The 17,263-nt window shown below is 41.0% G+C and overlaps 1 protein-coding gene across 2 annotated transcripts in view; it reads left to right on the top strand.

Annotated features, from left to right (window-relative positions):
* The window catches only part of ATP2C1 (ATPase secretory pathway Ca2+ transporting 1), a 118,181-nt gene that overhangs the window by 12,651 nt on the left and 88,267 nt on the right, over positions 1 to 17,263 (top strand). Inside the window, exons 1-2 of one of the 2 annotated variants that reach the window (XM_060298615.1) lie at positions 2,718 to 2,981; positions 3,242 to 3,423. The exons of the other annotated variant lie outside the window; for it this stretch is intronic. Coding sequence (XP_060154598.1) covers positions 3,418 to 3,423 — 6 coding nt within the window. The 5' untranslated portion in view covers positions 2,718 to 2,981; positions 3,242 to 3,417. Of the gene's footprint in view, positions 1 to 2,717; positions 2,982 to 3,241; positions 3,424 to 17,263 lie in introns of those variants that run through there. 2 annotated transcript variants of the gene reach the window in all.

Here is a 17,263-nt window from a genome sequence, read left to right as displayed (position 1 = left end):
GTCTTTATATGCTCTTAGAATATTCCACTTAAAATATGACTTTTTAAAGAATATTCCACTTAAAATATGACAACTTTTTTTTTTCTAGCAGCTATGTAAAATTCCTTAATTATTAACCTTTGGTACTTAAAACAATGTTAAAGGAGTCTTTAAGACATTGAGGAAAGATTTAAAATAACCTTTTCTAAGTCAATTTTTAAATCCTAAAGGCCACATATATCTTTATCATCCAGGTTTCTAAAAATGCCAGCTATCAAATTTGATATTAAAACAGGATGCCTCACAACCTTTGTGTAATAAGGCACAGTATAAATAAAATTAGAACATCACGTCTGTCCTTCCTCAATCTTCCCTATTTGTAATATTTCCCTAAGCAGAGATGCCTGACAAATTTCCCCTCTATTGCTCACATGTGTCCACTTTTTGCATCAGATCTATTTAATTTTGCAGGTTAAATATTCAGAACAAAATGGGAGTAAAGATTTTTAGAGCATTGATTTCTAAAGAATTGAGAGGAAACTTGAACATAATACATTTCGTTGCCATCAATCTCATTCTACCTCATAACAGTCCATACTTTTGCTTATTTCTCCGTATGATAATCTTAAACTTTTATAGAGCTTATAATTCACCACCTGTCTTCATTTTATCAGATCCTCACAACGATCTTTTGAGGGAGAAAGGGTAGTTGTTATGCCCAGATCTATATATATTCTCATAATATATATGTATGTATATATGTGAATGTGTGTACACACATATGTTTGTATGTGTATGTAATGCAGTGTACCTATATTTTAGTCCTCCTTCCCCGAGATGAGGAAGTGGAGATTGCTACACAAAAGTTTCATGGTGGGTCAGCTGGTCAGAGAAGGAAATGCTGGAAGAAGGAAGATTTCTGAAGCTTGTGGCCCTCACTGCTCTGGCTTGAATATTGTTAATAAATGCTGCCTTTCATATACACAGGAAGTCAAAGTTGGTGTTACTGATATTGGCTAGCTTGGTACAGGCATAGAACAGACCACTCTGCAGAGATATGTTGATGAAGCTTAGGGATCAGCTAAGTGGTTGAAAGCTATACTTTACGGGTTTTTGCTGTTCCAGTGCCTTGGAATTTGTGAGATGATGCATGAAGTAAGTAACAATTCTTCTGAACAAAGCTGGTGTTATCCAGTTTCTTTTTTGACTTGACAATAGGAATAATGGCTTTCACAATTTAGGCAACCAAAGAGTAAAATTCCAGTGTAAGTTACTTTAGATGTAAGCAATGGAGTGATAAATCTTCGGGGGTGGGTAATTAGGAATTCAGTGTCAGTGCAGGAGTACTGCAGTTCACAACAGATAATTCTGAAAAGTTGCCGAAGATAAAATGTTTGAGCTCATTAAAGCAATCCAATAGAAAATTATCCTCTATTTTGTAAGATCATATGTTAATAACAAATAACGTCTATGTCTATACATTTCCTACTTTAGAGGCTTGCTTGTGTTTTTAATGTGATGCTGTGGTGGTGTCAAGGTCCAGTAAGTATAGTAATAATCATTACAAATTGATTACAGCACTGGGCAAGAGATAGCACATTCACTGTTGCACGAATCATAGCCTTATGTGTATCACCACTAAGTGGACAAAAATCACTAGGCATGCAAGCCAAAGGTGGTCATATACATAGTAACTCCGAGACTCGAAATGTTTCATCTTGATTTTTATGGTTTCACTTCTGAAATTTAAAAGTGACCTTGCCGAATAAAATCTCAATGTTTCTTCAATCAAGAAACCTGCCCAGGATTTTTGATCCTAGACTAGTTCCACTTAACCTGGGCCAAACAGAACAGGTAACCCGGTCCGTTTGTTATCCTGTCCCCTGAGTTCTTTGCAGGATGCGCTGGAACTCAGCAGGTGTAGACCTGCCCTCTAGTGGATCTGGGTGCGCGACGACTTAGGTTCAACGTCTGCTGTATCTGGCTTGACAAGGATTATTAAACTCAGTGGTCTATCAAAAGTGACCTGTTGGGGGTCTGGGTTAGGTGCTGAGCAAGTGAAAAATTCAAGAGGCAAAAGAGAACCTGCGGCTGAAGGTAATGCCCGTTCTTCAGCTTCCATCTGGGGACGCGAGGCTTTTAATTGTTCCAGCCCCTCTGGTTGCACACTTGAACGGATGCAAAGCCCTCCCCTGAGCTCTCCTTGCTCTTGGAGAGCTTTTGGCTCTCCTTGCACGCGGGCGCTGAGGCAAACCCCCACCGGGATGGAACTTTGGGAAGTGGCCCCGCGGGGCCCCGCCCCGCGGTCGGCGCCGAGCAACCGTGACTGGCTTGCAAGTGAGGCAGCGGCGTCCCCGCGTCACCTGCCCAGATTGTGACGGCCGCCCAGCGGGAGCGGCTTCCCGCTGCATCGTCGGGTCGCTCAGACACGTCGTGGGCCCAGAACATGGCTGCGCCTGCCCGTTCGGTCCGGGCTAGCGGCTGCTTCCTGAGGACGCGCGGCCGGCGCGGGGAAGCTGGCAGCTCTCCCACGTTTGCGCCCGGCGGGAGCGTAGAAACGCCGGGCACGTCTCCGGGGTGGCCAAGGGGCCGCCGCAGGGCAGGTGGGGCCGGCACTGGCGCCCCCAGCCGAAGCCCCTCGGGGCGGGCGGTCGGGCTCCGCTCATTTCCGCCGTCCGTGCCCGGGCGTGCAAGTGCGCCTGCGCGCGCGCCCCTCGCGGCGGAAGTGGTGGCGACAAAGCTCGGTCCGCCTGGCCCCGGGAGTGCGGGGCGGGCCCGGGGTGCGGGGCGCGCCGGGGCGGCGGGCGGTGGGGAGGGCGGAGCCCAGGAGGCGGAGGCGGGAGCAGACTAGCACTGCCGCACCGAGCCGCCGGGCCGCCCGAGGCCAGTCCCCTCACCTGCTGCCCATCCCGCCCCGCCCGCCTTCCCGGTTGCCGCCCCCACGCCGGGAGAGGCGCCCGTTCGGCGCCGCCGCTTGGCGAGCCGCTCCCGCGAGAGCGCGGGTGAGTCCCCCGCAGTCCAGAAAAGGGGTCTGGGGCTTTGCGGGGCGCCCGGATTACCTCTTGTCCCCCGTTTCTAGAAACTTCCAGGTCCTGGGGGCGTCCGGGGTACCCGGCTGGGGGCGTCTCCGGGGCGCTGCCCCGCCCCGCCGGCGTGAGTGGGGGGATGCGGGCAGCCAGGGGGCGGGCGCGGGGCCTGGGGGGCGGTGGGCGGCCGTCCCTTCCCGCACCCGTCAGCGCCGCTTCTCCGGTTTCTCTTGCAGATGCTGCTGTTAGGGGTGGTGGGCGCAGCCGCGGGTCGCGTGGCCGGGAGCGGGGGTGACGGCCTGGGATTCCGGGGGCCTCTCTTCTTGTCCTCCTCTCCTCTCTCTTCCCAGTGTGGCCGTGGCTGACACTAAAGACTTTGTAGCCATCAACCCAAGTGCAGTTTCGATGGAAGATGAAGGTAAAGGCCCCCGGCAGGCGGGTTGCAGCGCGGAGTTGAGGGTGTGGTGGTTGGCTTTTAAGTTGTCTGTCTTTCGCCACCTTTTTAATTCTCTGATTTTATTTTTTCCTTTGATTGTGAAGTGTCCAAGGAATTGCTTTCCTAGGATATCTGGCTTTTATTTTGGTAACATAGGGCGTTTCGGAAATTAAGGTTCTGTAGGGTGACTGAGCTTGATTCTGCTTTTCCGAGGAACCTGCTTCTTTAGCTTAGGGGATGGAAAGGAAGTTTTCATTTCAGATGGCATCTGCATGTTTCCATAGTCTCTGAGAGAGGAATCACTCCAGGGGAAGTGGAAATGGGGAGGGAAGGCTCTGCATTGCATCCCTGTGTATTTGCATATCAAGCCTTGATTTGGTGTAACTGGATTCGTTTATAAGAAAGAAAACGATTTTTTATTAAATGCAGCTTTGGGGAAAAATTCGTTGCTTTTCAGTTCACAAAAGTCAATTCTGATTTTAACGAAATATTATGAGGTGATTTCTTAAAGTTCCTCCTCATTTCAAAACATGCTTTGGGAGGTTGACAGTGGAACCTGTTTGTCCACTGTATGCTGCAAATGCACTGGATTATCATTCACATGTTACTTGATTCCTTTGGCCTTATAAAATATTTAATGCTTTTCATACACTGATTATTTTCTAAAAGCATTGAACAACTCTGAATCAATGTTTTCCTCTCCTGAAACAAGCACACTTATTCTTTGGACTGACTTCTGTGTGATAATCTTTTTTCATTTATTCCTTTTTTTTTTTTTTTTTTGAGTGGGGCTGTAAGTTGCTATGAAAGATATTTACAAATTACATTTTGTTTTCATGTATCTTTGGTTTTTAAAATCTATATCTGGTACAAAGGAGCTGCAGTTGGGCTTGCTGGCTGCTTTCTAATTTGTTTTTCTGTTGTTGAAAATGTAAGCTTGATCTAAGTAGGACTAGTTATTTTAAAATAGACTTTTCTTATATGCAATAACCTATTTTGCTATCTGAGACATCTGGGATATGAGGGAAATATGATGAAAGGCATGATTATCTTGCTTAATTTTATTCTCGATGGATAATTTGTGGAAGACATTTTCTGAAATACTCATGTATATAACTGCAGCGGACTTTTACTGTCTAACTGGATCTTTAGAAACAGCATTCGAAAGCAATATTTTTTGTCTGATGGTATGGAAAATCAGTTTTCTGAGGTTTTTTCCATTTTGTCTTTTAGTTTATAGATTGAAGGAAGGCAGATCCTTTCTGTACAAGAGACAAAGAATATTAAATGCATTCATATACCTGTTTCTTGGTAGTTGAATCTTAAATAACATGTTAAACTTGAGCTTCTGCTTTTAGAATGTTACCAGATTTAAGAGTGTAGCCTAAAGTCAGTGGATTGTTAGATGTTGCTTTTCTGTTTCTTGATCTCTTAGGAAAAGGAGCATGACTAATAAAGCTGGCTCTCATTGTCTGTTCAGGTGGTAGGGAGTGGTTGTGAGATGGGAGCATGGTGCACGCTTGTGTCTGAGTCTCTATACTCTATGGCCAAATAATGATTTGGCCTCATAGTAAAAGATTATACAATTCTTAAAAACTAGTGGAGGTTTTCCGCCTATTAATGATCGAGGCCATTTTGGTCAGTTTCTCATTACCATAACACCCCTTTTTCTTTTCTTAAACATTTTTAAGAACTTGTATATAGCCTAGAAATTTTCAAAACCAATTGGCCATTTTGAAATACATAGATTACTGTCGCTTTCCTTTTTACAGTTAGTATTCTCTTTTATATGAGATATAGTAACATCTTAGGGGTGTGAAACAAAAACAGACTGGAATTATACCTTAACCACAAAAGTTGTGTGATTTTAAGCAAATTAACCTTTCTAAGCCTCTGTTTCCTCATCTATAAATCGGGATTGGTAATACTTGGCTTACATAGTTAGGAGGGTTAAATGAGAAACTCTGTAAATTCTCTTGGAAGAGAGGATGGCTAGCATTTAAGAGCATGCACTGTGGAACCAGGCAACTTGATTTGAATGCTGGATCCCCACCTACCATCATTTGGCCTTGCGCACATTAGTAAGCATTTTGTCCTTCAATTTCTTTACCTGTGAAATAAAGATATTGATAGAACCTACCTTATTAGTAGCATTTAGGTTGTTAGCATTTAGAATAGTATCTGGCATATATAGTAATGCTCAATAAATGTTAATTGTAAATAGCCTAGCCCAGTGTTTGCATACTAATATGCCACCTGCCATTAATGTTGTTATGACATTGAATGATTTTTTGGTTAATAAAATTATTTATTTATTTATTTATTTAGGGCTGCATTGGGTCTTTGTTGCTGCGCGCGGGCTTTTCTCTAGTTGCAGTGAGCGGGGGCTCCTCTTCGTTGCAGTGGCTTCTCTTCGTTGCGGTGGCTTCTCTTGTTGCGGAACGCGGGCTCTTGGCGCACGGGCTTCAGTAGCTGAGGCTCCTGGGCTCTAGAGCGTAGGCTCAGTAGTTGTGGTGCACGGGCTTAGTTGCTCCGTGGCGTGTGGGATCTTCCCGGACCAGGGCTTGAAGCCGTGTCTCCTGCATTGGGAGGCAGATTCTTAACCACTGCGCCACCAGGGAAGCCCATGACATTGAATGTTGAAAGGGGGTACAGTAGTGGCCAAAATGCTGTGTGTGAAGTTTTCATTGTTAGGGAGTGGGTGGATTTAAGTGCAGAATTTTCTATAGTGTAAGGCTTTAAGCCCGCAGAGATGTTGGGGCTCTACCAACAAACCAGAGGACAGTGTAGAAAGAGACAGGCTTAGATTTGAATCCGAATAGGTAATTTTTTTCCTCTTGTAAATATCTCATGAGTTACTGTGTTTCTCAGCTTTTTTAGCTGCTGAGTTTTCCCATCTGGAAATGGGATAATGACCTCTTTTGGAGGGTGGGTATGAGGAAAGAATGAAGCCTGGTATGTAATAAAGTGCCTGAGAAGGATGGTTGATACACAGTTAGCCTGCTGAGTGACTGAGTGATTGCTGCTGTTCCCCAGAAACAGAGACTCCTTCAGTTGGTGTGTAGGTAAGTTCCGCCTACCTCTAGGTGTGCATAGGATGGAATTGCTAGTGGCCCTGGGAGCGGGAGCCTGGAGGTCCTTAGGGAGTGTGCCGTGTCTGCAACTTCATCCATGTGGCTCCTTTCAGCCACGGTGCTTAATTTCTTTTGGTACTTCAGTTTCAGTTCTTCTGGACCTTTCTCCCATGGCCCATTTAAACTTTCTTGGCAAACCTTGATCAGTTTTTAGCCTTAGCCTCCAGGATGCATCATGAATACTTAGAGTCAGTCACTAGAAGTATCTGAAGTATTAGTTTCCTGGAATTTCAGGGACTGGTTCTAGACTTCCATTCATGGGTTAGGATTTTATCCACATCCTTTGGAACTCCTTTTTGCATGTTTATCACAGATCTAAACAGATACCATTTAGGAATTGGAGATGCACAAGTAAATGGCTCTTCATCTGATGTTTTAAAAATTAATCATTTGTATGTTTAAAGGGGTGGCTTATTAGAAAAGATATTTCTAGCTGGAGAAATTTGCAAATAATTTCTCCTTCCCAGTAATGGACTTTTTTCTTTGGAATAAATTTGGTCTGTTTCATAGAAAAAACACTATAAATTTAATGCACATGAAACTATTTAACATAGCCTTAAATATAGAAATATAATGATCTTCAAGATTTTAGGACATGCTTAATTTAAGGTTAGAGGCATGGCTAATCCATCTAGAATAAATTCCCCTGATCATTTTGGATAGCATGTGAAAATGATAGTACGTTTCTTTACACTTTACTTTTTATTTATTTATTTATTTACTTATTTATTTATTTATTTATTTATTTTGCGGTACGCGAGCCTCTCACTGTTGTGGCCTCTCCCGTTGCGGAGCACAGGCTCCGGACACGCAGGCTCAGCAGCCATGGCTCACGGGCCCAGCTGCTCTGGGGCATGTGGGATCTTCCCGGACCAGGGCACGAACCTGTGTCCCCTGCATCGGCAGGCGGACTCTCAACCATTGCGCCACCAGGGAAGCCCCTACACTTTACTTTTTAAAATAGTTTATTACTCGAGTTCAAATTAGTTAAATTAGTCAAATTAGTTACTAGTTAGTCACTAGAAATATGTTAAGAAAAGATTGTGTTAGGATAGTTGGAGGAACTGTAAGGAAAAAGGGATGAGAAACCATATTAATTGTATTTCTTTAACTAAAAATAAGAAACCAGGTTATAAAAATATTTTATATCTTTAGGTGTGGAAAATATAATTTATAATGTTTGCAGTTTTGTTGATAAAATAATATTCTTAATCAGTATTTCTAGAAAAGAGTTGAAACTAAAAGATTATATGATAGCATTTGATAAACTGTAGTAATTTAACCCAGAGGAAGGATGCTGCAGAGAATATTTGTAAGTAGTAGTCTCCTGACAGTTGAGTCCTAAATACGTGATTTGTCTTAATGTTTTTATTATTCATTTAATGTCATTAGAACTCAACTCTGTTAACTGAAGCAGTATCAATCAGAATAGTCTCCTAGGGAACATTTCCCTTGGAGCTCAAGGCTGATTTTCTTTTGAGATCTTGGTTAACCGTAATCTGTTTATTAACAAGGTCAATTTTTGTTTTAAAGCTGGAAAGAACACCTTAGCTTGATGGTAAAGTTAGCTGGGAAAATTTTAAATTACACCATTGTTACATGTAACATCTTAAAGATCTCTTTGTATGTTCAAAAGTTCCTCCCATGTTTACTTTGTTAAATAACAGGTTCTTTTTATAGTGATTTCAGGCATCAGTTGTGACAAGATTATTTTTACAGTTTTCATATGGACAAGTGTTAATAAAAGGCGGTCAAGTAAAAACTGGTTGGATGAACTCTAGGTTAATGCCATCATTTCATACAGGAAAGGATTTCTCAGAAAAAAAAAATGTCAGGCCGTCAATGCAATTTCCTTTATATGGCTGGTATTTATATGCATTGGTTAATATGTCCTCCGTCTTCAAGGTTTTAAGTTAATATTGACAAAGGTATACATCTTAGAATTACAGTCATTCCTTAGTATCAGGGGATTGGTTCCAGGAACCCCACGGATATCAAAATCTGAGGATGCTCAAGTCCCTTATACAGAATGGTGTAGTAATTTACGTATGGCCTGTGCACATCCTCCCTTACACTTTAAATCATTTCTAGATTACTTATAATACCTAATACAATCTAAATGCTATATGAATAGTTGTAAAAACCAATGTAAATAGTTGCTAGCATGCAACAAATTCAAGTTTTGCTTTTTGAAACTTTCTGGAATTTTTTTTAGTGTTTTTGATCTGCAGTTGGTTGAATCTGCCACAAGAACCTGTGGATAAGGAGGGCCGAGTTACTCAAATTGTGTTCAGTTAGATTAGTTTAGACTAAGCTTATTGGATACATTTAGAAAAAAATTGAATGAAATGTTACAAGGCTATCATAGGTTATGGACAGAGAAAGACAGTAATAGCAGGGGTCAGAAACATCATTTTAAGATGGTTGTAACTGGGCATCTAATTCAACTTCAATCTCTTTCTTCCTGCATCAGATGTTAGAGAATGTGTGAATTGGAATTATGTCTTTAATATTCCTGTTAATGATAATTTCTTGGTAAAGGGAGGTCTTTTGGCTTGACTTTTGATCATTTCATCAAGTTACTGACCTAAACTTGTGTCTCCCAAGAGGAAATAACAGAAATTTAGCACAACACACTCTTTATTCTTTCAGAAAACTCTGAGACGTTGAAGGATCCTTGTAGAAATTATTTTCATTTATTTATTTAGTTACATAAAATGAATAACCTGATAAAGTTGGAATAGCAATAGGACCCTGATACTGAATATATTTGCTACCCTGTACTGGTGTTTGATTTCAGTTCTTTACAGGAAAACTCAGAAATAATAAGGCAGAAGTATTTAGGATGTTACCCATAATACTTTTCTTGATCATTATTTTTTTGAAACTGTGAAGTATAAATTAAGACTTTTGATTAGGTTGTGAATTTCAGATACTGGATTTAAAGTTATTTTGATTGTGATGTCTTAAAGTCAAAAAGGACAAAGCACTCCTAAGAACCATTAATATAATGAAGTTCTGTTCTCTGCCTAGGAGAGAGATCAACTTTATTTTTTTAAAAAATATTTATTTATTTATCTGGCTGCGCTGGGACTTAGTTGCTGCACGTGTGATCTTCATTGCTGTGTGCGGGATCTTTAGTTGTGGTGTGTGGGATTTTAGTTGCAGCATGCGGGATCTAATTCCCTGACCAGGGATTGAACCCGGACCCCCTGCATTGGGAGTGTGGAGTCTTAACCTCTGGACCACCAGGGAAGTCCTGAGAGATAAGTTTTAAAACAGATCCTGGATTTTTTTCTCATCTTAAAGCCTTTCATTTACAGTATAAATAAATTAACGTTTTTGTGCTGTGTATTATGTTATGAATGTGTTGTATATATATATAAATATATATGTTTGTATGCAGTTATTTCACTAGACTTTGTTTGACTATCTGTTTTAGAGTTTCCCTAGTGGAATGTTTGCTGTACCTACCTCTGGGTTTAAACATTGGGAGGGGCAGAAATGCTAGTTGGTTCATGCTTTCTTTGGGAATCTTACCTTACTTCCTTCTTGAGTGTCAGTTCTCCGTTCCCTTGAGCAGGCAAAAGTGGTGCATGGCACAAGTGCCAGAAATAGCATGCGAGCCACTTTTTAATGGCACGTGAACTGATCTCTCCTGTGTCCTTTTCTTAATGCTTGTCAGGGCTGCTCTTTACTGCAAGTTAACATCTGAGTGAAAGTGTCTGTGATGGGATGGGAAATTTCAGTTTCCTTTCCCACTCCAGAAAAGGAGGATGTGGTCTTTGCCGACTACTCTTTGATATCTGCCAGCCCCCTACCCTAGAGGTTGGTAGTTCAGTTATGATATCTTGATGTATACCCTTAATTCATTTGAGGGACCAAGAGAGGTGAAATTCTTCTGATTTCTACTGGTAGTAGAAAAAAGGCAGGGAGTTGGCCTTGTGTCTACATTAGAATGATGGGAATGGAGGATAGGGATGGATGAGAGAGACATTTTACTCCTAGGCAAAACAAGCAGAGCTTGGGCAGTATCTTGATAACAGGGAATGAAGGGGAGGGTTGAGTCAGAAGTGACTACAAACTGTTGAGCCAGTGCAGGTGGGTGAGTGGAGGTGCTGCTGACTGGCTGAAGGAGTGAGCTCACGTGGGCACTGGCCAGAGGGAGGGTGTGGGAGGTCACACTGTCTGTGTGTGGAGAGAGGTTTGTTTTAAAATCGAACACCACTTGGGCTAGAAGACCAGGGTTCAAAGCAAGCTCTCGAGGGCAAAGACCCTCAGTTGTCCCTAACTCAGTTTGAACAGGGTCTGGCACGTAGCCCTTGTCTGTTGAATGAAAATACTGCCTTCTTCACTGTAACTCAGGGGTTCTCAGCTGGGGACAGTTTTGCCCTCCGTGGGACATTTCCAATGTCTAGAGAGGTTTTTGTTAATCACAACTGTGGGAGGATGCTTCTGCCATCCAGTGGGTAGGGGCCAGTGATTCTGGTAAACATCCTGTGATTGACAAGACAGTCCCCTGTCCTCACCAAAACAAAGAATTACCTGGCCAAATGTCAGTGGTGCTGAGATTGAGAAACATTGTTCTAGCCAAAGGCAAGGAAGTTAGCTCCTCTAAGCGCTGATTTCCTCACTTATAAATAGATAATAATGACTCTACTTCAGGCTTTTTGGGATCAAATAGGGCAGATGTGTAAGTGCCTGGCATGAAAAAGCTGCTCAGGAAATACTAATTTCCTTTACCTTGGTTGATGAATAGATTTAAGGAAGTTATTTTTGTCATTGGTCTTTTAAACAACTTCTAATTTCAAGGCTTCACATATTTTTCTGAGACGAGTGGGATGCCTAGCAAAACTATAGTTGCATTTATTATCTTAATGCTTTTCTCATGGTTTCATCAATTTATATTTTTGACTCTACTTTGGCTTGGGGTTTGAGTATTTCATGATTTGTTTCTATCAGTAGGCAAAAATGTTAAAATCTGGATTAAAAGTTTTTACCTAATCATGTAGGTTAAATTCATTATTTTACTTGCTTTCAGAACTTTTACTATTTGAAAGCAGTATTACTGTTCTTTGAAATTAAGACTGAAGTGTTCTGAGTTACTTGTTTTGGAAAATGCCAGACCTCACATGTCTGTGATGTCCTTTACCTTTTTATCCATTTACAGAATTTCAGGTAGGCTCCTCTCAGAAGTCAGCACTTTCCTTCAGATAGGTGGCTTTCTTTTGCTTGTCAGGTACCTTTTTATTCTCTTTTGTAAAGTGTGGACATTACCACTGTCTGTTCCACTCATGTTAGGGACAGGACACATGTATTTTCAATTCTAATACAAGAGACCATTCCCTTGAAAATGCATTCTAATCATAGCCTCACTGTGTTTAATGTTTATTTACATGTACATAGTTGTGTGGCATTCTCATTTTTGAGGAGTCCTTTGCTGGTACTTTGAGGAGTCTTTCCTTTAGGAAAAAAATCAGTTCTTTCTCCCTATGCATTAATTTTCCCATATATCACATGAGATTAATAAAGTAAAACTGATTTTGTGGCAGCAAAGAAATTCTCATTCAACTTAAATCTATAGGATTCAAAGTTGGTAGCTTTTGATGCCATTAAGTTGTATCTGACCACAAATTGCTGGAAAGGCTTGCACAGCTCCCTGTTGTACCTGTAGCCCTCTAGGTCAGGTAAGTACAGGGTGTGAAGAAGGCCACAGTCATGTTTTTGATTTCATGAGGGGTTGGTTTGCCATAGCCTGTAAAATTAAGTCCATCAATAAACTGCTGCCTGAAATGAATGCCATTGGCATAGGAGGTAGTAGGAGAAGGAATTAAGGAATCTATCATTTGTTTGTATGGTTGAATTACTGGCTAGTCCATAGATTTCAAGGACAGTGATTCCTTTAACAGAGGAGGACCACAGTCTTTTAAATTCTGATATTACTGGTAAAATAATTGGTGCTAGCTGAAGGCTTTAAAAAACAGTAGTTGTATGTTTAATAATAAATGTAATTTTTCACTTGTAATAATTCATTTGTAATTAATATCTTCCTCTTGTGAGGAGGTACTTTGAAACTGCAAACATCCTGCATCTCATCATACTTTTTTAAAAAATATAAAGAAATAAATTTATTTATTTATCTTCGGTTGCGTTGGGTCCTTGTTGCTGTGCGTGCGCTTTCTCTAGTTGCGGCGAGTGGGGCTACTCTTCGTTGTGTTGTGAGGGCTTCCCATCTTGGTGGCTTCTTGTCGCAGAGCACGGGCTCTAGGGCGCGTGGACTTCAGTAGTTGTGGCACGCGGGCTTCAGTAGCTATGGCTCGCGGGCTCTAGAGCACAGGCTCAGTAGTTGTGGTGCACAGTTAGTGGCTTAGTTGCTCTGCGGCATGTGGGATCTTCCTGGACCAGGGGTCAAACCCGTGTCACCTGCAGTGGCAGGTGGATTCCTAACCACTGCACCACCAGGGAAGTCCCTCTATTGCCTTTAGCTCAAAATAATCCACATGCCAAAGTGGCACATCTTGGGGAGACCTGTTAGAACTCCTACACCCTCATTACTTCTATGTTTATTAATTGCAGTTCTACTGTTAAGGAAGAATTGTCCTTTTTCCTCCATTTACCAATGGTCCAACTATTTATTTACATGGATTTGTGGATATTTATTTTACCATGTGGGTTAAAATCCAGTGTTTTGTTGCTCAAATTGTTCCAGCTTTGGTTATTGAGAACACATTCAAATTTGCCTGCTGTGTCCTTTTTATAGCGTACCCATCATTTTGTGGGTACTAATTCACTTTCTGGTACCACAGTGTGTTCCCCATGCGTCTCATGTTTTTCCTGTTTGCGCCAGCCATGGAATCAACCGTTTTTCCAAAGGAGGCAGATTCATTTTATTGGAGAGTGGTATCTAGAAACCAAGATTTGGGTGCCAGGCGTGCTCAGTACTGTTGGGGTGTTACTGTTTCTAAGTCTTCTCAGTAGACAGAGCTAGCAAATACATGTATAGTAATACACATTTGTAATTTACATAAAATATATTTTTATTTCATTATCTATCCATCTACATGTAGATTAAAAACCATGAGTTCATACTGATGCTGCCAGTTCCAATCCCATACCTCAGGGTTCATTCCAGTCCCCACCCCCCCAGCTTTTTCCCTTTCCTTTTACTTCCTTCTCCAGAGGTAAGAAATCTGTTCTCATCCACAGTGTATTTACTTATTTGTTCAATCTTTGTGCACACACACAAAAGTAGTTTCAGAATTGCTAACCTTTTCCCCTGTGAGAAACACATTAAAAAAATTTTTTTTTCTAGTAAGATGAAGTAATTACCTATACAGTTTTCATCATTTTTTTATGTGTTTTTGTTGTCTCAAATTAATTTACCCTTTTTATGTTGAGTTTGTTACCAAATTGAAGTTGCTATAGTTATTTTTTCTACTTTTTTTTCTCCCTTTAACCTTTTTGCTATAATAAAGTGTTTAAGAACCTGTTCTGATAAAGAGTTGCAATTTTCTGAGTCTGTCACTTTACTGGAAGTTCTATGTACTTCTGCCTTTTTGTTTCTGGTAGATGGCAGGTCTAGTGTTGATGAACTCCCTCAGCTTTTGTTTGTCTGGGAAACTCTTTATTTCTCCTTCATATGTGAGTGATAACTTTGCTGGCTAGAGTACTCCTGAGTGACAGTTTTTATCTTTCAGTGTTTTGAGAATGTCATTCCATTCCCTCCTGGTTGTAGCGTTTCTGCTGAGAAATCTGCTGGTAGCCTGAGTGGGGTTCCTTTCTAGGTTACCTTTAAAATTCTTTCTTTGTCATTGATTTTTGACAATTTTAATATAATATGTCTTGGAGAAGGTCTTTTTGCATTGAGGTAATTAGGTGTTCTCTTAGCTTCATGGGCTTGTATATCTGGTTCCTTTCCCCAGGTTTGGGAATTTCTCAGTTATTATTTCTTTAAATAAACTCTGTTTTCTTCTCCTTCTCTTCTCCTGGCATACCTATTACCCTAATGTTGCCCTTCCTAAAAGAGTCTGATAGCTCTTGTAGAATTTCCTCATTTTTAAAGTATCTTATTTCTTTCCTCTTCTAGTTGTATCATTTCTAGATTTCTGTTTTTGAGACAGAAATTCTCTCTTCTATACGGTCTGCTCTTTTTCCAGTGCTTTATAATTCATTCTTCATCTTGTTTATTGAGTTCTTCGGCTCCAGAATACCTGTTTGGTTCCTTTTTAGAGTTTCAGTCTCTTTGGTAAAGTGTTCCTTCTGTTCATTAATTTTATTCCTGAGCTCATTGAAGTGCTTTCCGTTTTCCTGTAGCTCATTGAGTTTCTTCAGGACAGCTGTTTGGAATTCTCTACCAGATTGCAATATTCTGTGACTTTAATTTTGGTTTCTAGAGAATTGTCCTTTTCTTTTTTGTGGTACAGTGTTACTGTGGTTATTCACGGTGCTTGATGAGTTGTTCCTCTGCCAGTGCATTTGAAGTGGTAACCGCCTTTCTGCTGGATTCTGAGCACTTTCCATCCTCCACCACCTCTGTCGGAGGTGTGGCTTCAGTGCTGTCATTATTTCCTCTTGTGCCTCCAGAGTTGTTGGTACCTTGCTTCTGCTAGTGTCACTGGTGTTATGGTGTCGCTACCTGGTGGTGCGCCCCAATGGTGGGATTTCCGGGATCCCCTGAGTTGCAGGCTCCGCTGCTGTGGGAGGGGAAAGGAAGTGGGTGGGGGGAGTTGAGGTTGCACAGATGCCTCTGCTGTGTCGGGTGTTGTAAGGTGTGAGAGCTCAGCTACTGCAGGTAGGGTGTGGGGCGTGGAGATATGGGTGCTTCAGTGGCTGGAGGGGTGTCATCTCAGGCCCCACAGCTGCTGCTGCCCAGTTAATCTGGGGACTGCTGAGGCCGGGAGGCTGGAATCGCATTGTGTGTACTGCCTCCCCTGCTATTACTGGCTTCTCTGGGGCTGAGGGCTCAGCTGCTGAGGTGGTAGGGTGAGCACTGCAGGCAGCACCTCCCCTGTGTGTTCCAGTCCACTCACCTTTATGTGTACTAATGTGTGGAATTCTCCGGCGTCCTGGTGTGTTGGGCAGAGGCACTTTTTGTTGCTTTGTGGCTGTTTTACTGGTTGTAGATTGAAAGGGAGAGACAAAGGGAGCTTTTCACTCTGCCATGTTGCTGATGACTGAGAAACACGTTTTTAAACTAGAGTACAGTATTTGTCTTCAGCTTTACAGTACAGTCTAAATCTGTTTTCCAAAGTTACTTAGGCTAGTTCTTTTCTTCCCGACCTACTTCTGTAAGGTTGTTACTCATTTGTAATAAAATTATGTTTATTAACTGTTTGTATTCTCTTTTAGTTTCTTTCCACATCCTGTTTGATTTTTAATTTTTTAAATCTTTTGAAGTAAATGGTGATCATATCCCTCCTCCATATCTGTAATGAATATACCTTCATAAAAGGGCTGGATTTGATTACAGTTAGGTAGAGCTGTAGTGTGCTTTGGCTCATAGTAGTTTACTTGAAAGGAACTGTACTCTGGAGATCATTCTTTTGGGCTTGCTCATCTGGTTCCTTAGTTACAGCTCTCATTTCTACATCTGCACTTGGAAGGTTGTTCTGTGTATGGTCCCATGACTATAAGTGCTTGAAATCAGTCCCCCAATTAATCTTCTTTATTCTGGATGCATAGTTTTAGACCCAAAGTCACCTACAGACTGAATACTAATTCTTTTATTGCTGGGGTAAATCATGACTTAAATTATTTTGTGGATCCTGTCCTTTACTGTTTTTCTTTTCTAAGATATAATTCATGTACTGTAAAATCTGCATTTTAAAGTACACAGTTCATTGTTTTTTAGTATATTCACAAGGTTATGTATTCATCTAATTGCAGAACATTGCTGTTACCCCCGAAAGAAACCCCTTACCCATTAGCAATCACTTCCTGTTCTCTCCTTTCCCCAACCCTGGCAGCTACTAATCCACTTTTTGTTTCTGGATTTGCCTATTCTGAATATTTCATGTAAATGGATTCATACAATATGTGACCTTTTGTGTCTGACTCTTCATTTTAGCATGTTTCCAATATTCAGCCATGTTATAGCATATATCATTTCTTTTTTTTTTTTTTTTTTGGTTAAATAATACTCTATTGTATGGATATGCCACATTTTGTTTATACATTTATCAGTTGATGGACATTTGGGTTGTTTCTACTTTTTTGGCTAATATGAATAATAATGCTGTGAACATTCGTGTACAGGTTTTTGTGTGAATATGTTTTCAGTTCTTTTGGGTGTATACTTGGGAGTGGAAGTGCTGGCTTATATGGTAATTCTATGTTTAATTTATTGAGGAACCCCTACAGAGGTTGTATCATTTTTTCATTCCCACCAGCAGTGTGTTGAGTGCTCTGATTAATTTCTCCACATCCTCTCCAACACTTGTTATTTTCTTTCTTTTTTAAAAAATTTGCCATTGCGTGGGGTATGAAATGGTATCATATTGTGGTTTTGATTTGTATTTCCCTAATGACTAATGGTATCAAGCATCCTTTCATGTGCTTTTTTTGCTATTTGCATATCTTTGGGGAAATGTTTATTTAAATCCTTTGCCCCTTTGATTTTGTTATTTGGTTTTTTATTGTTGAGTTGTAAAGATTCTCTTTGTATTCTGGATCCTGCGTAACAGTATGTA

Source organism: Globicephala melas, chromosome 4 (assembly GCF_963455315.2).
Source record: "Globicephala melas chromosome 4, mGloMel1.2, whole genome shotgun sequence".
Lineage (NCBI taxonomy): Eukaryota > Metazoa > Chordata > Mammalia > Artiodactyla > Delphinidae > Globicephala > Globicephala melas.
The sequence above is the reverse complement of the archived record's forward strand: the minus strand, read 5'-3'. Positions and strand labels throughout refer to the sequence as shown.